At 37.3% G+C, this 20,683-nt stretch overlaps 1 protein-coding gene across 1 annotated transcript in view; it reads left to right on the top strand.

Annotated features, from left to right (window-relative positions):
* Positions 1-11,246: 11,246 nt before the first annotated feature.
* AADACL2 (arylacetamide deacetylase like 2) overlaps positions 11,247-20,683 on the top strand; it is a 28,232-nt gene continuing 18,795 nt past the window's right edge. The window contains exon 1 of the mRNA XM_003894941.4: positions 11,247-13,075. Within this exon, the coding sequence (XP_003894990.2) occupies positions 12,938-13,075 (138 nt within the window). The 5' untranslated portion in view covers positions 11,247-12,937. The remainder of the gene's footprint in view (positions 13,076-20,683) is intronic.

Here is a 20,683-nt window from a genome sequence, read left to right as displayed (position 1 = left end):
TAGTTATCCAGTAGCACATGTCTTATAAGACAAGAAGTATAAATTGTCAATCATTTCCTTTTCTTTACCTACTTTTCAAGATAATGAATGGATTCCCTGCTATCTTCATAGTGCAACCAATTAATTTAAAATAATATATTAGTATATACTCAGGGATTTCAGCCCATTATGTCAGTTAATTCCTTATTGAAGCAGTTCAAAATTTCCCATTTAGGGCCAGTGGACACTCTTTTCAGTCATCTTGATATGAGTCTGGAAATCTTTGACCACTTCTTTGCTGTCTGGTATGTTGGTATTTTCCAGGTTCACATTATTTATTCCCAGCACAGGTCTGGGATTAGCTATTTACCCCCAAATACCAAATTTCAGTTTATTATCTGGGCTTACTTTGATGAAAGTGATGTTCCAAAACTACTATCTGTTGCGAGAAGTCTGGGACCCCGAACGGAGGGACCTGCTGAAGCTGTGACAGAAGAAAATAAATTGTGAAGATTTCATGGACATTTATCACTTCCCCCATCAATACTCCTATAATTTCCTATGCCTGTCTTTACTTTAATCACTTAATCCCGTCATCTTCATAAATGGATGATGTATGTCACCTCAGGACTTTGTGATTATTACGTTAACTACACAAATTGTTCATAAAGCATGTGTGTTTGAACAATATGAAATCTGGGCACCTTAAGAACAGGATAACAGCGATTTTCAGGGAACAAGGGAGATAACCTTAAAGTCTGGCTGCCTGGGAGCCGGGCAGAACAGAGCCACATTTCTCTTATTACCGAAAACGGGTAAGAGAAATATCAGTGAATTCTTTCCCCAGTAAGGAATATTAATAATTAACAGCCCTGGAAAAGAATGCATTCCCAGGTGGGGCCTCTAAAACGCTGCTCTTGGGGTGTCTGCCTTATGCAGTTGCAGATAAGGGATGAAACATGTCCTGGCCTCCTGCAACACCCCCAGGCTTGCTAGGATTAGGAAATTCTAGCCTGGCAAATTCTAGTCAGACCGGTTCTCTGCTCTGGAATCCTGTTAAGATGTCAATTAATGACAATGGGTGCACAGCGGGACATGGAATTTCATTAGTGATTCTAGTTTCTCTCTGACCTTGTGATTTCACCCTGACCTTCTGCCTTGTGATCTTTTGTTGCCCTTGAAGCATGTGATCTCTGTGACCCACATCCTACTCGTACACTCCCTCCCCTTTGAAAATTGCTAATAAAAACTTGCTGATTTTACGACTCATGGGGCATCACGGAACCTGCCGACATGTGATGTCTCCCCTGGACACCCAACATCAAAATTTCTCTCTTTCATACTTTTCCTTTTATTTCTCAGACCCGCCGACACTTAGGGAAATAGAAAAGAATGTACATTGAATTATCAGGGGTGGGTTCCCCCGTAACTACCTGAGCACGAGGTCTTTTCAGTGAACACAAATAGGAATTTTATATAAATATTTAAAGTAATTCTTAACTTTACTCTGACTTTTTTTAGCTTAAGTGCAGGAACAAGGTTTTTATCTGATCTCTTTTATATCACATATCTCTTTTTTTCACACTAAAAATTTAAGAATATAGGCTCTTAACAGACATACAATGAGAAAATTAAAAGAGCCACAATTTGAATACTTTCAAATTTGCTTTTTCTCACTTAAACATTAAGTCTCAGAAAAACAATATGAATATTATCACCACTAATTTAGATTACTGAAAATAGTTAATTTTGTCTTTTCACTATTTTCTTTTTCCCCTACTTAATCTAGTTGAACTTTGTCTACACTGTCAGATAAACAAATGCCCTCACATGCTATTCTCTCTCCTTTAACCACGATTCTCCTTTATAAATGTATTAAATAAGAATACATTTAATGATGTCAATCAATGCCTATGTTGATATCTCTCTATTAATTTTGGTTGTGTGAAGGTTATTCTCTACTAGATTCCTTTTGAAACAGAAAAGATTACCTTGTTCCCCTCACAGGGTGTGCGATGGGGGTGTGGCTTGCTTCTTCAGTGCCCCACTGCTCAGACCTCTAGGGGAGCATACAGACAGGCAGGCTGTGGGGCTCTGATCCCAGGGCAGTGTCTAGGAGAATGTCTACAGCCGAAGCTCCAGTGAACGTGTGTTACAGGGTGCTCTTTTAATTTGCTGTCTATAGGCAGCTTGTATTAACCAGCTCAATTAGACCCTCTACCCTGTTGCAAGGACAGAGAACATTTTGTATCCTGGGTTCTTACCTTGGTGTATTGGAAGAATTGGATCGCATGTGGGCTTGGAGAATGAGTGCAGAGTTTTATTGAGTGGAAGTAGCTCTCAGTCAATGGCAGAGCCAGAAGGGAGATGGTTTTCCCTTGGAGTTGGGCCACTCGGCAGCCTGGGCTCTCCGCCAACTGGCCCAGCCAAACTCTGCCTTGTCCCGCCAGTCAATGGCCTGCCACCCTGCCAGTGCCTGTCAGCATGCTCTTCCTCCAGCATGCTCTCAACAACCAGCTGCTTGTGTTTTCTTCAGCCAATGTGTTCCTCTCAACCTCCAGCCACTTCTGTCTGCCCTGGGGTCTTGGGGATTTTTATAGGAACAGGATGGAGGCATGGCGGGCCAGGGTGGTCTTGGGACATGCAACATTTGGATGCAAAGGCAGAAGTGTCTGTCTTCATTTAGGTCCATGGGGATGGAGACCTAGCCAGGGACTGCACCCTCCTCTACCCAGCACTTCACTTCCCAACTTTTATATCATTTAAAGGGACCACACTCTTCCCTTCCCAGCACTTTTGGATTATGTTGGAAGTGCTCTTGAGTGCAATATTTACTGATTTCTTATATGTTGAAAATTGTGAATATTAAATTCTTACCTCACATTTACTTTTATTACATATATAGGTACACTTTATTTTCTTCTGGCATAAAGAATGTCTATTAAATTACAATGATATCTAATTACTTACCTTATAAGTCAAATGACCTTTTTGTCTGGATACATATCTATTTCCTTTTTCTTTAGAGTACAGTAATTTTATAAGCATATGTCTTGGTGTTGACCATTCTGGTTCATATTCTCAGGTACACGGTGTGGTCTTTCATTATGTATTTCCAAGTCTTTTTTATTTTAGCAAAGTTTCTTGAATTGTAGTTGTTAATATTTTTTTCTGATGCCTTCTGTTTTTGTTAGTTTGTTTTGTTTTTTCATGAAGTAGGGTTTTGCTCTGTCATCCAGGCTGGAGTACAGCGACATGATCATGGCTCACTGCAGCCTCAACATCTCGGGCTCAATCAATCCTCCCTCTTCAGTCTCCTGGGTGGCTGGGACTACAGGCATGTGGCACCATGTCTGGCTAATTTTTCTATGTTTTAGTGGAAATGGGAGTCTCACTATGTTGCCTATGCTGGACTTGAACTCTTGGACTCAAGTGATCCTCCAGCCTCAGTCTCCCAAAGTGCTGGAATTACAGGTGTGAACTACTACACCTTGTCAATTTTATTTTAGTGACTACTTTATGAGATGGCTCTTCTTGGCTTATCTTCAAAATTTGTCACATTCTCTTGAATACCATTTATCTCTTCTTTTTTGATATTTAAAATATTATTCCTTTTCATACTGCATTTTTTTGTTGTGATTTGTGTTTTTCTCCATTCCTTCTATTTCAGTTTTTATGTCTATGTTTTATTTTATAGTTATTTTGTATGAGATTTGACTTTGATACTTTTCAATTTGGATTTCATTTGGTTCTGAACTTGTAGAAGGAAACAGTTCAGATATCTTCTCTGATATCAGAGTTACCTCTTTGGTTTTTTGAAAGTGTTAAAATAAAAAAGTAGAGTGGCTTGCTCTCAGATGTTTCTCAATTCAGTAACCTTTCCCTACTTTTATCTGGACCTCTACTTTTGGCCTCTTTGTGATTCACATCCTCCTTAGCTTGTATTTCACTCCTGTCAATTTCTGCTCTGTGGGGTTCTAGCCTTCATGGAAGCCAGGGCTGGGCAGATCCAGGCTTTACTGGAGCCAGAGGGTTCCATTGTTTCAGATTGGGCCTCTTGAAGGCAGCTGCTACTGGAATACACAAAATCCTCCCAATTTACCTACTCTCAACTTGGCCTTCTGTGTTTTTCAGTGAATGCCTCTTAACCAATTTTTGATACCCTCATTATTTGATTTGTCAGACGGTCTCTGCTTTCCTCTGTATTCTCCTGCTTAAATGCTGATAACATGACAGTTTTATGCCTATTAATATGCTTTGTTTCCATTCTTATATTTTGAGATTTGTGGGAATACTTTGTCAACTAGTTTTGTTGTACACATTGTCAATTTCACTTTAGTTTTAATATGTAGTTGCTCCATTTGTTTCTATATAGATATCAATAAGTCCTAAAACCTGCCTGCTACTTGTTACCTCCATTTTTCCAAAATTTCTGATCTTAATCTTTTAACTGAAAACTGTATTTCAAAAAAAATTACTCATATAATTGTATTGATATAGATGGTTTTATTGTTTTCATATCTATATAAATGTTGCTTTCTAATTTTAAATTTATTTTCAATACTTAGTTAATTTATACAGTTCAAGAATCAAATTTATATAAAAAAGAAAACATGGAAAAGAGGTGGTCACATTCTTGTTACTTTTCACACTTTTTCCTGCACCCCCACAACTATATGTAACTTTTATTAATTATATGACATTTGACCTTGCTATTTTTCTGTTCCTCATTTTCCCAGTATTTCTTTATAAGAAAATATAATCATATATTCTTGTTTTTCTTATTTATTTCTTATAAGTAAGCTATTATATGCATAATTCTCCACACTTTATTTTTTACCTAATTACATACTCTGAAGAAATTTTAAAATAACTACCTAGCTTCCACTTTGTTTGAATATCTGCATAATATCCCATTGTGTGGAGGTGCTGTAGTTTCTTTAACCAGTCACACATAGGTGGCTATTTGGGTTACTTGTCACGTTTTTCTGTTAAAAAGAATGTCACAAAGTAAAATTTAGTTATATGTACATAATTTCATACATTTAGATTTGTATAACGAATTCTCGCAAATGTGATGTTTGGATCAAAGTGGAAAGTATAGTTACATTATTAGGTGTTACAATTGTCTTTCCTATGGTTTGACCATTTTGCACTAGTGTATTAGTGCATGAAAGTATTTTTTTCCACTATGCTGCCTTTAGAATGAGTTGTCAATCTTTTTTATTTTTATAATTAATTTGGAAAAAATTACATTTCTCTGAAACATTATGAGCTTATTATACATTATATTAAACTTCCTTTAACATGTTTAAGGGCCATTTGTATTTCCCTTTGCTTTGAATGTGCATTCATAAACCTCATTGATTTCCTATTGCATTGTTGGTGGTATTATTCTCAATATACAGGACATTTATATATTAGGGAACTACCTGTTCTTCTGTAGTACGTGTTCCACACATTTTAAATGTTTTTACATTTGTCTTTTTCTTACTTGGAATTTTGTGTTTGGATGGACTCTTTAACTGAGGAGGTCAACAGACCTGAAGTTATGGACCCGCAATCTCGGCTCATGTGATAGTGAGCAAAGAATTGCAAACTAACACCAAAATGCAAGCTCAAAGCAAAGTTTATTGAAGCACAGTAAAACATTCTCAGAGGGAGAGCAGACTAATTTCTGCAAAGTGAAATTAGACCCTCCTTACAAAACTCAAGGGGCTTTTATGTCAGTTTTGTGGAGAGGAGTTGAGGTTTGGGCGTCAGAGTGACAGAATGAAGTTATTTGATTGGCAGTTTATGGTTACATAGCTAAAATTAAACTGCACATGTTCTTTTTTTTTTTTTTTTTTGAGACGGAGTCTGGCTCTGTCGCCCAGGCTGGAGTGCAGTGGCCGGATCTCAGCTCACTGCAAGCTCTGCCTCCCAGGTTTACGCCATTCTCCTGCCTCAGCCTCCCGAGTAGCTGGGACTACAGGCGCCCGCCACCTCGCCCGGCTAGTTTTTTTTTGTATTTTTTAGTAGAGACGGGGTTTCACCGTGTTAGCCAGGATGGTCTCGATCTCCTGACCTCGTGATCCGCCCGTCTCGGCCTCCCAAAGTGCTAGGATTACAGGCTTGAGCCACCGCGCCCGGCCAACTGCACATGTTCTTATCCATAGTTTGTTAAGAAAAGCCCACTGGAGGGATAAAACCACATGTAAATTTTATTATAATGATGGTATAATGAGCTTGGGGTGACCTTGAGGACACAATTCCATGCTACTGGACATGTACCACTTTAGGGGATTTCCACCTATCCCCTAGTTTCTCCTTCTCCCAGATGTGGTGGCCACAGACTTTACCACAAACTCAATCCCTTAGGGTGGAGTTAGGGCAGTTCTGGGGCTGAGCTTAGGTGGAACATAAGCTGTTGTCTTAGTGACAGCATTTTTGTTCTCTTCTTTTACCCGCTCCTAGCTGCTAATGTCTATCTACCTAAGATTTTTAATATATGTTGTATTAGTCCATTTTCCCACTGCTGTAAAGATACTAATGAAGCTGGGTAATTTATAAAGGAAAGTGGTTTAGTTGACTCACAGTTTCACATGGCTGGTGAGACCTTAGGAAACTTACAATTGTGGTGGAAGGCAAAGGGGAAAGAAGCCATGTCTTACATGGTGGCAGGCAAGAGAGAGCATGAGAGTGAAGGAGGAACGTGCCAAGCACTTATAAAACCATCAGATCTTATGAGAACTCACTCACTATCATGAGAACAGCATGCGGGAAACCACCCTCATGATCCAATAACCTCCCACAGGTGTCTCCTCCACACCTGAGGATTACAATTCAGTAAGAGATTTGGGTGGGGACACAGAGCCCAACCATATCATATGTAGAACTTGCTTACTGTGAGTTTAAGTTTTTTAAATTTTATTGTAAAATGTATCAGTCTTTTTAATAATCATTTCCAGGTTTTAAATAACCGTTAAAACAAACTTCTCCTTTGTTATAACAGAGTTTACTCATATTTTTTCAAGTACTTGCCTGGTTTTCTTTTGGTTTGTTTATTTCTATTGTGGTAAAATATACTTAATGTTTATCATTTTAACCACTCATAAATGTTCAATTCAGATACGTTAAATACATTCAGAATGTTTTGCAACCATGACCACTGTCTATATTCAAAACTTTTTTTTTCTTTTTTTTTTTTATCATTCCCAACAAAAGTCTGTGCCCATTAATCAATAACTCCCTTTCCCAACCTCTCCCCAGGCTCTAGTAACCTCTATTTTATGTTGTGTCTGTAAATTTAATCTATTCTGGGTAGCTCAGATAAGTGAAATTATGAAATATTTAACCTTCTGTGTCTAGCTTATTCCACTAGGCATAATGTTTCCAAGATCCATGTTGTAGGAAAATAATTTCATTCCTTTGTATGACTGAATATTGCAAATATATACCATTTATGTTTATGCATTCCTCAGCTGATTGACACTTGGATTGTTTCCAGCTCTTGGCTTTTGTGGATAATGGTGCAATGGACATTTGAGGGTTTCAAGGAATTTGTCCCTTGGTTCTAGGTTATCTAATTTTTAGGCCTACAGCTATTTATTTTATTCCCTTATAATCCTTTTCATCTCTGTAAGGCCAGTTAGTTATGTCCCCACTCTCTCTTCTGATTTTAGTTATTTGTGTATTTTTGCTTTTTGGATTTGTCGTTCCAACTAAAGGTTTGTCAGTTTTGTTGGTTTTCTTCAGACATCCAACTTTTGGTTTCTCTGATTTTCTCTATTTTTTCTATTCTCTCTTTTTAAAATTCACATTGTAATCTTTACTATTTGTTATTTCTGCTAGCTTTGAGCTTGATTTGCTTCCCCCACTGCCAGTTCCTTAAGGTGTAAATTTAGGTTGCTGACTTGAGATTTTTCTTTTTCTTTCTTTTTTCTTTCCTTTTCTTTTTGCTTTTTTTTTTTTTCATTGCATTTTCAGCTATAAATTTCCCTCTTAGCACTGCTCTGCTGCAACTCATAAGTTTTGGTGTGTTGTGGTTTTGTTTTCATTCATCCCTTTGTATTCTCTAATTTTCCTTATGATTTTTTTTTTCTCTGATCTCTTGGTTGTTTAAAAGTGTGTTGTTTAGTCTGAGTGCAGTGGCTCATGCCTGTAATGCCAGCACTTCGAGAGGCCAAGTGGGAGGATTGCTTGAGGCCAGGAGTTTGCAATCAGCCTGGACAATATAGGTATATCCTGTCCGTACAGAAAATTAAAAAATTAATTGGGTGTAGTAGCACACACCTGTAGTCTTAGCTACTCAGGAGGTTGAGGCAGGAGGCTGAGGCAGGAGGATTGCTTGAGCCCAGGAGTTTGAGGCTGCAGTGAGCTATGATTGCACTACATCACTGCAGGCTGGGCAATAAGGCAAGACCTTGTCTACAAAAATAAAAAATAAATAGAAATAAAATATGTTTAATTTCCACATATTTGTGAATTTTCCTGTGTTCGTTTTGTTATTAATTTCTAACTACACCATTTTGATCATAGAAAAATACTTTTCATGATAAGCTACCATATTTTAAAAAATCTATTAAGACCTGTTATGTGGCCTAATATATAGTCTATCTTGGAGAATATCCCATGTGCACTTGAAGTAATGTGTATTTTGTGGTTGTTGGGTGGAGTGTTCTATATATATGTGTGTTAGGTCTAGTCAGTTTATTGTGTAGTTAAAGTTCTCTGTTCCTTCATGTATCTTCTATCTGGTTGTTTTATTCATTCTTGAAAGTGGTTAGGATTTCATTTCAACATATAGATTTTGTGGGTGGGGCATAAACATTCAGTGTATAGCAACATTTAAAAGAAATATTTGTATGTATGTGTCCTGCACATATCATTAAAATAAGAAGATTCATCCCCACTATGTAAGTTCAGTTCGGTGTTAGTCATACTATAATTTGCATTTCTTTAGGGGGAGATAAAGATAAATTGATCAACTCTACCTCTTAGGGATCACAAAAAGCAACGTAGAAGGAATTGAACTGAAAATTAAAAGGAAAAATGAATGCTTGACAAGGAGATGGGATCAGAGAAATTGAGTGGTTTATTCTAGGAGGAGAGATGTGACAAGAGCTCTAGAAGCCTTATTGGTTTGTTGTCGTTGTTGTTATACAATCATTTCCGGCAACTGCTGGGGTCAACCTAAAGTATAGGATAAAAGGAGAGATGCTGTGAAGATGATCAGAAACATACACCGTCCTATTGAGGAATTTGTTGGATTTTATCTCAGAGGAAATGAAGAAAATACTACTTGCTATAAAAGTGTTTGAGGTTGTCTGAACTTCATAGAACTAAGTTGTGGGAAGGGGCATCCAAGACTCCATAGATATTAATCATAGATTATGACACTGTGTGGTGAAAATTTGTGAAGCTCAAATAAGCACACTGTCCTGAACTGTTTGCATGGTGTTTCAGAACTCCACACACCAAAAGCCACAAAAGGGCAAATCAAACATTATTTCTCTTTCTTCCACAATGCCTCTTTCTGTTCATTTACGTGTGTGTATGTGTGATGTGTGTGAAGGCAGAAGTCTTGCTATCTTTACCTTACCTCTATTCCTCCCTTAGTTTTGGCCATAACTGACCCTTCCTAAAGTTACTTTCCAGATACCATTGCTGTTGGTGGATTTGAGAATTTCCCTTTCCTACTAGCTTTAGGCATCAATTAACCAATTAACTAGGCCATCCTTTAATTTATTTTAAATGTTTATTAAGCACTGCTACATGAACAGCTTTGAGCACTTAGGGGTTGCACGGATAAAAAAATTAGGGTGTCTTCCTTTAATAATCTTATTGTCTACTTAAAAAGGGAGGCACACAAATGAATTAAATTAAAGCTTTATAATTAGGCTAAGATGGTAAGTCCCATTTTGTCCAGGACAGTTCCAATATATGAACATTATTATTATTATTATTATTATTATTATTATTGTTGTTGTTGAGACAGAGTCTCGCTTTGTCGCCCAGACTGGAGTGCAGTGGCCGGATCTCAGCTCACTGCAAGCTCCGCCTCCCGGGTTCACGCCCTTCTCCTGCCTCAGCCTCCCGAGTAGCTGGGACTACAGACGCCCGCCACCTCGCCCGGCTAGGTTTTTGTATTTTTTAGTAGAGACGGGGTTTCACCGTGTTAGCCAGGATGGTCTCGATCTCCTGTCCTTGTGATCCGCCCGTCTCGGCCTCCCAAAGTGCTGGGATTACAGGCTTGAGCCACCGCGCCCAGCCATGAACATTATTTTTAATAGTAGTGTCACCTTTACTTTAATAGTGTTCTTCTTTAAATGATAGACTATATTGAGTTATAACTAAGGAATTCAGAGAAGCCTAAAATATAGGTGAATAAAAATAAATGTTTAAATAATTCAATTTTGATAGACTTTGGAGTTAATACTCATGCACTAAAGAGGTCCAATATACACCTTTAATGATATATATGATATATATATATATACTTATGATGTTTACTTATGTCAGTAAAATGATATATATACTTATATCATTAAAAGTATACATTGGACCTCTGATATGAGTGTATTCTATTACTAAAAATTACTTCCCATAAGTATCAATCCTGTACTTACTATTTACTATGTCCTGACACATCAGAGAGAAAATCTCTAGTAGTCCTTGTATCTCTGACGAGTTTTCAGGTGATCAGCTCTAATGTGGACAGGGTCTCTCTCAGGCTGTCAGGTTGCAGCAGGCACAAGTCCAACATTTGCATTTGATATTCTCTGCCACCCTAGGCTAAATTATTCATGTGAATTAGTCCTAAAGATTTACCACTGAAACACATGAACAAAGTCACTATATGTATTAGTCAGGGTTCTCTAAAGGAATAGAACCAACAGGAGATAGATAGATAGATAGATAGATAGATAGATAGATAGATAGATGATATACACATGCACACACACACGGATATACCTATATAACTATGTATAGATATCTATCATATATTTATATCTCCATATCTATATATACATCTATATATCTATATACATCTATATATCTATAACCTATTGTATCATAACATGGATAGATACACACACATTTATACATATTTATAATATATAAATGTATATATAATGTATTATATATACATATAATATATAAATATATAACATAAATTTATATATTATATGCACACATTTTATATATATTTATGATATATAAATTTATATGTTAATAATATATTTATAATATATAAATATGTGCTTGTGTTTATCCATATATTAGTGTGTATGTATGTGTGTGTATATATTTTTTATATATATATAAAATATATATAAAGTATAAATTGGCCCACACAATTATTTAGGCAAAGAAGTCCCACAGTATGCTGTGTATAAGATGGAGAACCAGAACCAGGAAAGTTAATGTGCTATAAAACCAGTCTGAGTCTGAAGAACTGAGAACTGGGAGCAGGGAGGTGGTGTCTGGTGTGAGTCCCAGAGTCTAAAGGCCTAAGAACTGGGAACTCCGATATCCAAGGGCAGGAGAAGATGGATGTCTGTTGTGCTTTGTTAAGTGAAGAAGAATTTAAGTTAGGTTTGGTGTAGTCAGGTGCAGCATAATGAGGACATTTAGACTGGAATGTCAAAAAGATGAAGTTTATTTACTTGCAGTTTCCAGAAAGAGGAGGGTAAAATGTCTCACAGAGCCAATGGAAAGGGGGGAGGCAGTCAAGGATACTGTCTCTCAACCAGCAGGTGAAAAGCAAGCGAGAGATGGAGGGACCTATGGGTAGAACCCTTTATTGGGGTTCAGGATGACCTAGGTGGGTTTTCCACAACAGAGTTGGATTTAATTTGAAGGAAGCATGAGTTTAACTGTGAGAACTTGGGTTACATGATTGTGTTTACCAGAATTAAAGCAGAAGTAAGGCAGCAAATGGGGCCTTATCTATCTAGAAACAAAAACAGAAACTGGGTGGGGACTGTCTCAAAATATGTAGGTCATTTGTGACTAGCCGAGGACAGACCAAGAAGGTGGTGCTGAGGCAGCACTAATATGAATTAGAGTTACAACAATGTCCCAGCCCAAGAAGAGAGTGAATTTACCTTTCCTCCACATACTGGTCTGTTCAGGCCATCAGTAGATTGGATTCTGCCTACCCACATTGGGGAGGGTGATTTTCTTCATTCACTCTGCCAGTTCAAATGCTAATCTTTTCCAGAAACACTCTCAAAGACATACCCAGAAATTCTTTTTTTATGAGCTATTTACTATTAACGAGCATCCCTTAGCTCAGTCAAATTGACACACAAAGTTCATCATCATACTATGTAATCCTCTAAAAAAACAGATAATTGCGCTGAGCTTCCTGGCTTAGTCTATGGAAAAATTCCAGTTTGATGCTTACCAGAACTCGAACAAGCCCCCTCATCCCTTGTTTTTTAATCCAAAACTTGTTCCACCACAAGAAAGTTTTGTTAACATGGTTAATAATCCATGATAATGGCATTAGCCTGGATTTTGACATAATATCAGCAAACTTAAAAAACAAAAAACAAAACAAAACAAAAACCTGTTTTTAAAACCTGTTGCAACCACCACCCAACCACTAAAATTTGCTTCATGACTTATTCAGTGCTTTCATTTAGGTTCTGATTTAAGTCTCAATAATAAAGTTGTTTTGGGCTGATGATGGTATCACAGGACGAAGAAACACTGTAAGAGCATTAAATTGCATGATAATAATGCATGCACACCCTGATGAATTATGACATCTGTTCCAGTCTGTGTGCTTGCAAAACAAGTTACTAGTGACACTGTAACATTTGAATTGAAAATTAGCTTCATGTTGTTAAGACGATCACATTACCTGAGAGAGTTCCCAAGTCTACATTTGCTCTACTGGTTACTATTCAGTGTTTATGAAAAATTTTAATCTCAGTACTGTGAAGAAGCTGGAAAAAGGGATATTATGATGCTAAAAGCTCTCTGTTTGGGGCTGCTCTGTGTTATTTTTGTCTCTCATTTTTACACACCCATGCCAGATAACATTGAAGAAAGCTGGAAAATAATGGCCTTGGATGCCATCGCTAAAACTTGTACATTTACGGTAAGGTTAACATCTTTTTCTGTTCGATATTGGGATGACTTATTGATGAAAAATGGATGCTTATGAACTCTTTTATTAATAGTATTAGTATCACCATTTTGAAAGAACCATTGCTTGAGTAAATTAATTAAATAATATTAAGTAAATAAAGCTTCCTACATCTGTGCGAAACAATGAGACAGAATTCTCACTTCTAAGATTTTATGTCTAAATGTGACATGTATACAATAAATTTATTGTGACATGTATAAAATAAATGGCTTTGAGGTTTGTTTGAGAATTTGACTTAAATTTGAACTTTCAGGAACAACCTAGTCCCATAATTATCTTTTAGCTGTTCAGATATATGTTATTGATATTTGTAACTCATTGATATTAATTTAAGGCTCTTACTATTTAATGGCTTTAATTGTCCATCTTCAATTCTAAATTGCTGGTTTTCAGGGGTTATCTGACTGGGCATGTGCAGAATTAATTATAAATTCATGCAAAAATAGTTCCTTTAAAAGAAAGAGATAGGATTAGAAACTAATATTTTTGAGTTCTTAAATTGTGTAGGCTTTGTATAGTATGTACTTCCATTGATTTCCCAATATCCTGCAATTATTTTTATCTAGTTATGGGGTGGGGGAGGAGATTGAGAAGAGCACCTGCAGTTAAAAAGTAACAGCTCCATAATTTGAACTCTAAACTGTCTCATTTTGAAACCCATACACTTTCTGCCAAGCCAGATAGCTTCCAGAAAGGGTAACAATAAGAGGCTCAAAGGAGAAGGCAACAGCAGAAGATGATCAGAAAAAAGCGAGCAATCCATGGTCTAAGAAGGAAAGGCTGGCTTTTGATGCTTTGTACAGCAAACAATACATTTGTTTTGTGAAACCACAGTCAGCTCCTTCTGATATCTGCTAATATTTTCCCTTGTAATCACTTCTAGAGGCTTACCTTCTCCATAACTTTTCTCCAATACTCTTACTTCCTGAGTAAGCACATGTGGGTAAGCAAGTGTCAGTTCCACAGAGAAAATGCTATCCTTTCCTTCCTTGATTATCTCATTTGTATCGCAGACCATTAACTTGTTTAAACTCCACTATAGCCCACTGAAGGATTTATTATTATTACTATCATATAGACAAGGAAATTGAGCTACAGAAAGTAATTTTCTTAATGTCAATCAGCTAGTAAGCAGTAGCATAAGATACTGGTTTAAATGGATGCAAACTTGGCTTTGACATTTACTGGCTACAACTTAGAGTTTCTGCATACTTCCTGGTCACTAAAGTATAGGGGTTAGCACGATGGCTCACGATTGTAATTTCAGCACTTTGGGAGGCCAAGGCAGGTGGATCACCTGAGGCTAGGAGTTCAAGACCAGCCTGGTCAACATGGGGAAACCCCATCTGTACTAAACATATAAAAATTAGCCAGCTCTGGTGGCGCACGCCTGTAATCCCAGCTACTGGGGAGGCAGAGGCAGGAGAATCACTTGAATCCAGGAGGCGGAGGTTGCAGTGAGCCTAGGTCATGCCACTGCACTCCAGCCTGGATGACAGAGCAAGATCCCATCTCAAAAAAATAAAATAAAATAAAATAAAATTAAGAAAATAAAGTATAGTGGCTAGATGTTCTCAATTGCAAATACCTTAATTTCCTTGGAATAATTATAATAATTAATATTGTTTACTGTGTTATCAACCATGTAATTTTTAAGATTTTTTTATGAGTAAACTGTCCAGTGACATAACACAAAAGTCCTGGAAAAGCTGGTCAGAAAAACCAAAGGCAAGTTTTTTCAAGGACCTCAAATATGGAATTTAAATGTGAGAAAAGTGCACTAATCTTTTTGGCATTGAAAGCCAAAAAATTTGGATTATTACTAGTGTGGTCCTATGACAATATTTAAAACTTTGAATTAAATAAAATGAACAATGAAGAAAGAAAACATGACAGCATGCTTACAAAATGGGTTTTTTTCCCTGAAAAAAAATTACAAATCAAAAATAATTACAGCAGCATAAAAAACTACTAGTAAATTAATGGATTTTGAATAGGACAGCTCTCAGCCTAAAATACTAAATATTTGAGATTTTCTTCTTTTTATACACAAGGATTTATCTTTTTTTTTTTTGTCTTTCACTTCAAGTTCTGGGATACATGTGCAGAACGTTCAGGTTTGTTACATAGGTATACACGTGCCATTGTGGTTTGCTGCACCTATCAACTTGTCATCTAGGTTTTAAGCCCTGCATACCTTAAGTATTTGTCCTAATGCTCTCACTCCCCTTTCCCCCCACCTCCCTACAGGCCCTGGTGCATGATGTTCCCCTCCCTGTGCCCATGTGTTCTCATTGTTCAACTCCCACTTATGAGTGAGAACATGCAATGTTTGGTTTTCTGTTCCTGTGTTAGTTTGCTGAGGATGATGGCTTCCAGCTCCATCCGTGTCCCTACAATGGACATGAACTCATTCCTTTTTATGGTTGCATAGTATTTCATGGTGTATATGTGCCACATTTGCTTTATCTATTCTATCATTGATGGGCATTTGGGTTGGTTCCAAGTCTTTGTTATTGTGAATAGTGGTGCAATAAACATTAAGTGTCCATGGGTCTTTACAGTAGATATATTCATAATCCTTTTGGTATATTGCCAGTAATGGGATTGCTGGGTCAAATGATATTTCGGATTAAAGATCACTGAGGAATCGTCACACTGTATTTCACAATGGTTGAACTAATTTACACTCCCACCAACAGAGTAAAAGTGTTCCTATTTCTCTGCATCCGCGCCAGCTTCTATTGTCTCCTGACTTTTTAATGATCACTATTCTAACTGGTGTGAGATGATATCTCATTGTGGTTTTGATTTGTATTTCTCTAATGACCAGTGATGATGAGCTCTTTTTTGTGTTTGTTGGCTGCATAAATTTGTTCTTTTGAGAAGTGTCTGTTCATATCCTTTGCCCACTATTTGATGGTTTGTTTTATTCTTACAAATTTGTTTAAGTTCCTCATAGATTCTGGCGTTTAGACCTTTGTCAGATGGGTAGATTGCAAAAATGTTCTCCCATTCTGTAGGTTGCCTGTTCAATCAGATGATAGTTTCTTCTTCTGTGCAGAAGCTCTTTAGTTTGATTAGATCCCATTTGTCAATTTTAGCTTTTGTTGCAGCTGCTTTTGGTGATTTAGTCATGAAGTCTTTGCCCATGCCTATGTCCTGAATAGTATTGCCTAAGTTTTCTTCTAGGGATTTTATGGTTTTAGGTCTTACATTAAAGTCTTTAATCCATCTTGAGTTAATTTTTGTATAAGGTATAAGGAAGGGGTCCAGTATAAGCTTTCTAATATGGCTAGCCAGTTCTCCCAGCACCATTTTTTAAATAGAGAGTCCTTTTCCCATTGCTTGTTTTTGTCAGGTTTGTCCAAGATCAGATGGTTGTAGATGTGTGGTGTTATTTCTGAGGGCTCTGTTTTGTTCCATTAGTCTATATGTCTGTTTTGGTACCAGTACCATGCTGTTTTGGTTACTGTAGGCTTGTAGTATACTTTGAAGTCAGGTAGTATGATGCCTCCTGTTTTGTTCTTTTTGCTTAGAATTGTCTTGTCTATACAGGTTCTTTTTGGGTTCCACATAAAATTTAAAGTAGTTTTTTATAATTCTGCAAAGAAAGTCGATGGTAGCTTAATGGAATAGCATTGAATCTATAAGTTACTTTGGGCAATATGGCCATTTCCATGATATTGATTCTTCTTATCTATGAGCATGGAATTTGTTTTCCCATTTGTTTGTGTCCTCTCTTATTTCCTTGAGCAGAGGTTTGTAGTTCTCCTTGAAGAGGTTCTTCATAATTCATGTAAGTTGTATTCCTAGGTATTTTATTCTCTTTGTAGCAATTGTGAATGGAAGTTGACTCATGATTTGGCTCTCTGCTTGTCTATTACTGGTGTATAGGAATGCTTGTGATTTTTGCACATTGATTGATTTTGCATATTGCTTTGCTGAAATTGTTTATCAGCTTAAGGAGTTTTAGGGCTGAGACGATGCGATTTTCTAAATATACAACCATGTCATCTGCAAACAGACAATTTGACTTCCTCTCTTACTATCGGCATATGCTTTATTTCTTTATTGCCCTGGCCAGAGCTTCCAATATTGTGTTGAATAGGAGTGGTGAGAGAGCATATCCTTGTCTTTTGCCAGTTTTCAAAGAGAATGGTTCCTGCTTTTGCCCATTCAGTATGATATTGGCTATGGGTTTGTCAGAAATGGCTCTTATTGTTTTGAGATATGTTCCATCAATACCTAGTTTATTGAAAGTTTTTAGCATGAAAGGATGTTGAATTTTATAGAAAGTCTTTTCTACATCAAATGAGTTTTTTGTCATTGGTTCTGTTTATGTGATGCATTATGTTTATTGATTTGCATAGGTTGAAGCAGTCTTGCATCTCAGGGATGAAGCCTACTTGATCGTGGTGGATAAGCTTTTTGATGTGCTACTGGATTTGGTTTGCCCATATTTTATGGTGTATTTTCGCATTTATGTTCATCAGGGATATTGGCCTGAAATTTTTTTGTGTGTGTCTCTGCCAGTTTTTTGTATCAGGATGAAGCCAGCCTCATAAAATTAGTTAGGGAGGAGTCGTGTTTTTCTATTGCTTGGAATAATTTCAGAAGGTACGGTACCAGCTCTTCTTTGTACCTCTGGTAGAATTTGGCTGTGAATATGTCTGATCCTGGGCTTTTTTTGGTTGGTAGGCTATTAATTACTGCCTCAATTTCAGAACTTGTTGTTGATCCATTCAGGGATTTGAAGTCATCCTGGTTTAGTCTTGGGAGGGTGTATGTGTCCAGGAATTTATCCATTTCTTCTAGAATTTCTAGTTTATTTGCATAGAGGTGTTTATAGTATTCTCTGATGCTTGCTTGTATTTCTGTGGGATCAGTGGTGATATCCCTTTATCATTTTTTATTGTGTCAATTTGATTCTTCTCCCTTTTCTTCTTTATTAGTCTAGCCAGTGGTCTATCTAGTTTGTTAATCTTTTCAAAAATTGAATTTGTTTGCTCTTGCTTCTCAAGTTCTTTTAATTGCGATGTTTGGGTGTCTATTTCAGACCAATAGCTTTCTGATGTGGCCATTTAGTGGTATAAATTTCCCTCTTAACACTGCTTTAGTTGCGTCCCAGAGGTTCTGGTACATTGTCTCTTCATTCTCACTGGTTTCAAAGAACTTTGTTATTTTTGCCTTAATTTAGTTATTTACCCAGTAGTCATTCAGGAGCAGGTTGTTCAACTTTCATGTAGTTCTGCGATTTTGAGTGAGTTTCCTAATCCTGAGTTCTAATTTGATTGTGCTGTGGTCCAAGAGACTGTTTTTTATGATTTTCATTCTTTTGCATTTGCTGAGGAGTGTTTTATTTCCAACTACGTGGTCGATGTTAGAAAAAGTGCTATGTGCTGCTGAAAAGAATGTATGTTCTGTTGATTTGGGGTGGAGAGTTCTGTAGATGACTATTAGGTCCACTTGGTCCAGAACTGAGTGCAAGTCCTGAGTATCCTTGTTAATTTTCTGTCTCATTGATCTGTCTAATATTGACAGTGGGATGTTAAGATCTCCCACTACTATTGTGTGGGAGTCTAAGTCTCTTTGAAGGTCTCTAATAATTTGTTTTATGAAACCTGGTGCTCCTATATTGGATGCAGATATATTTAGGATAGTTAGCTCTTCTTGTTGCCTTGGTACCTTTACCATTATGTAATGTCCTTCTTTGTCTTCTTTGATCTTTGTCGGTATAAAGTCTGTTTTATCAGAGACTAGGTTTGCAACACTTGCTTTTTTTTTTTCTTCTTTCCATTTGCTTGGTAAATCTTCCTTCATCCCTTTATTTTGAGCCTATGTGTGTCTTTCACTGTGAGATGGGTCTCCTGAATACAGCACACTAATGAGTCTTGACTCCTTATCCAATTTGCTAGCCTGTGTCTTTTAATAGGGGCATTAACTCATTTACATTTAAGGTAAACATTGTTATGTGTGAATTTGATCCTGTCATCCTGATGCTAGCTGGTTATTTTGCACATTAGTCAATGCACTTTCTTCAGAGTGTCATTGGTCTTTATATTTTGGTGTGCTTTTTCAGTGGCTGGTACCACTTTTTCTTTTCCATATTTATTTTCTTTCCATATTTCTTTCCTTTCCATATTTCCTCCATATTTCCTTTTGTAAGGCAGGCCTGGTGGCAACAAAATCCCTCAGCATTTGCATGTCTGGAAAAGTTTTTATTTCTCCTTTGCTTATGAAACTTAGTTTGACTGGATATGAAATTCTGGGTTGAAAATTCTTTTCTTTAAGAATATTGAATATTTGTCCCCACTCTCTTGTGGCTTGTAAAGTTTCTGCAGAGAGATCCACTGTTAGTCTGATGGGCCTCCCTTTGTAGATAACCTGATCTTTCTCTCTGGCTGCTCTTAACATTTTTCCTCTGTTTTAATCTTAGAGGATCTGATGATTTGCGTCATGGAGTTGCTCTTCTCAAGGAGTATCTTAACAGTGTTCTCTGTATTTCCTGAATTTGAATATTGGCCTGTCTTGGTATACTGGGGAAGTTCTCCTGGATAATATCCTGAGGTGTGTTTTCCAACTTGATTCCATTCTCCTTGTCACTTTCAGGTGCAACAATCTAACGTAAGTTTGGTCTTTTCACATTGTTTCACATTTCTTGGAGGCTTTGTTTGTTCCTTTTCATTCTTTTTTTCCCCTAATCTTGTCTTCACACTTTATTTCATTGAGTTGCTCTTCAGTCTCTGATCTCTTTTCTTCCACTCGATTGATTCAGCTATTGATACTTGTATATGCCTCACAAAGTTCTTGTGCTGTGTTTTTCAGCTCCATCTGGTCATTTATGTTCTTCTCTAAACTGGTTATTCTAGTTAGCAGTTCCCATAACCTTTTGTCAACGTTGTTAGTTTCCTTGCACTGGGATAGAACATGCTCCTTTAGCTCAGAGGAGCTTGTTATTACCCACCTTCTGAATCCTACTTCTGTCAATTCGTCAATCTCAGTCTCCATCCACGTTTGTGCCCTTGCTGGAGAGGAGTTACGATCATCTGGAAAAGAGTCATTCTGGTCTTTGGAATTTTCAGCATTTCTGGGCTGGTTTTTCCTCATTTTCATGGACTTATCTACCTTTGATCTTTGAGGCTGGTGACCTCTGGACGGGTTTTTTGTGTGGGGGTCCTTTTTGTTGATGTTGATGTTGTTGCTTTTTGTTTGTCAGTTTTTCTTCTAACAGTTAGGCTCCTCTTCTGCAGGTCTATTGCAGTTTGCTGGAGGTCCACTCCAGACCCTGTTTGCCTGGGTATCACCAGTGGAGGCTGCAGAACAGCAAAGATTGCTGCTTGCTCTTTCCTCTGGAAGCTTCATCCCAGAGGGGCACCATCCTGATGCCAGCCAGAGCTCTCCTGTATGAGGTGTCTGTTGACCCTTGCTGGGAGATGTCTCCCTGTCAGGAGGCACAGGGGTCAAGGACGCATTTGAGGAGACAGTCTGTCCCTTAGCAGAGATCAAGCACTGTGTTGGGAGACTCCTCCTTCTCAGGATCAGCTACTCTCTTCA

Source organism: Papio anubis, chromosome 2 (genome assembly GCF_008728515.1).
Source record: "Papio anubis isolate 15944 chromosome 2, Panubis1.0, whole genome shotgun sequence".
NCBI lineage: Eukaryota > Metazoa > Chordata > Mammalia > Primates > Cercopithecidae > Papio > Papio anubis.
Note: the sequence above shows the minus strand (reverse complement) of the source record. Positions and strands in the feature narration are given on the sequence as shown.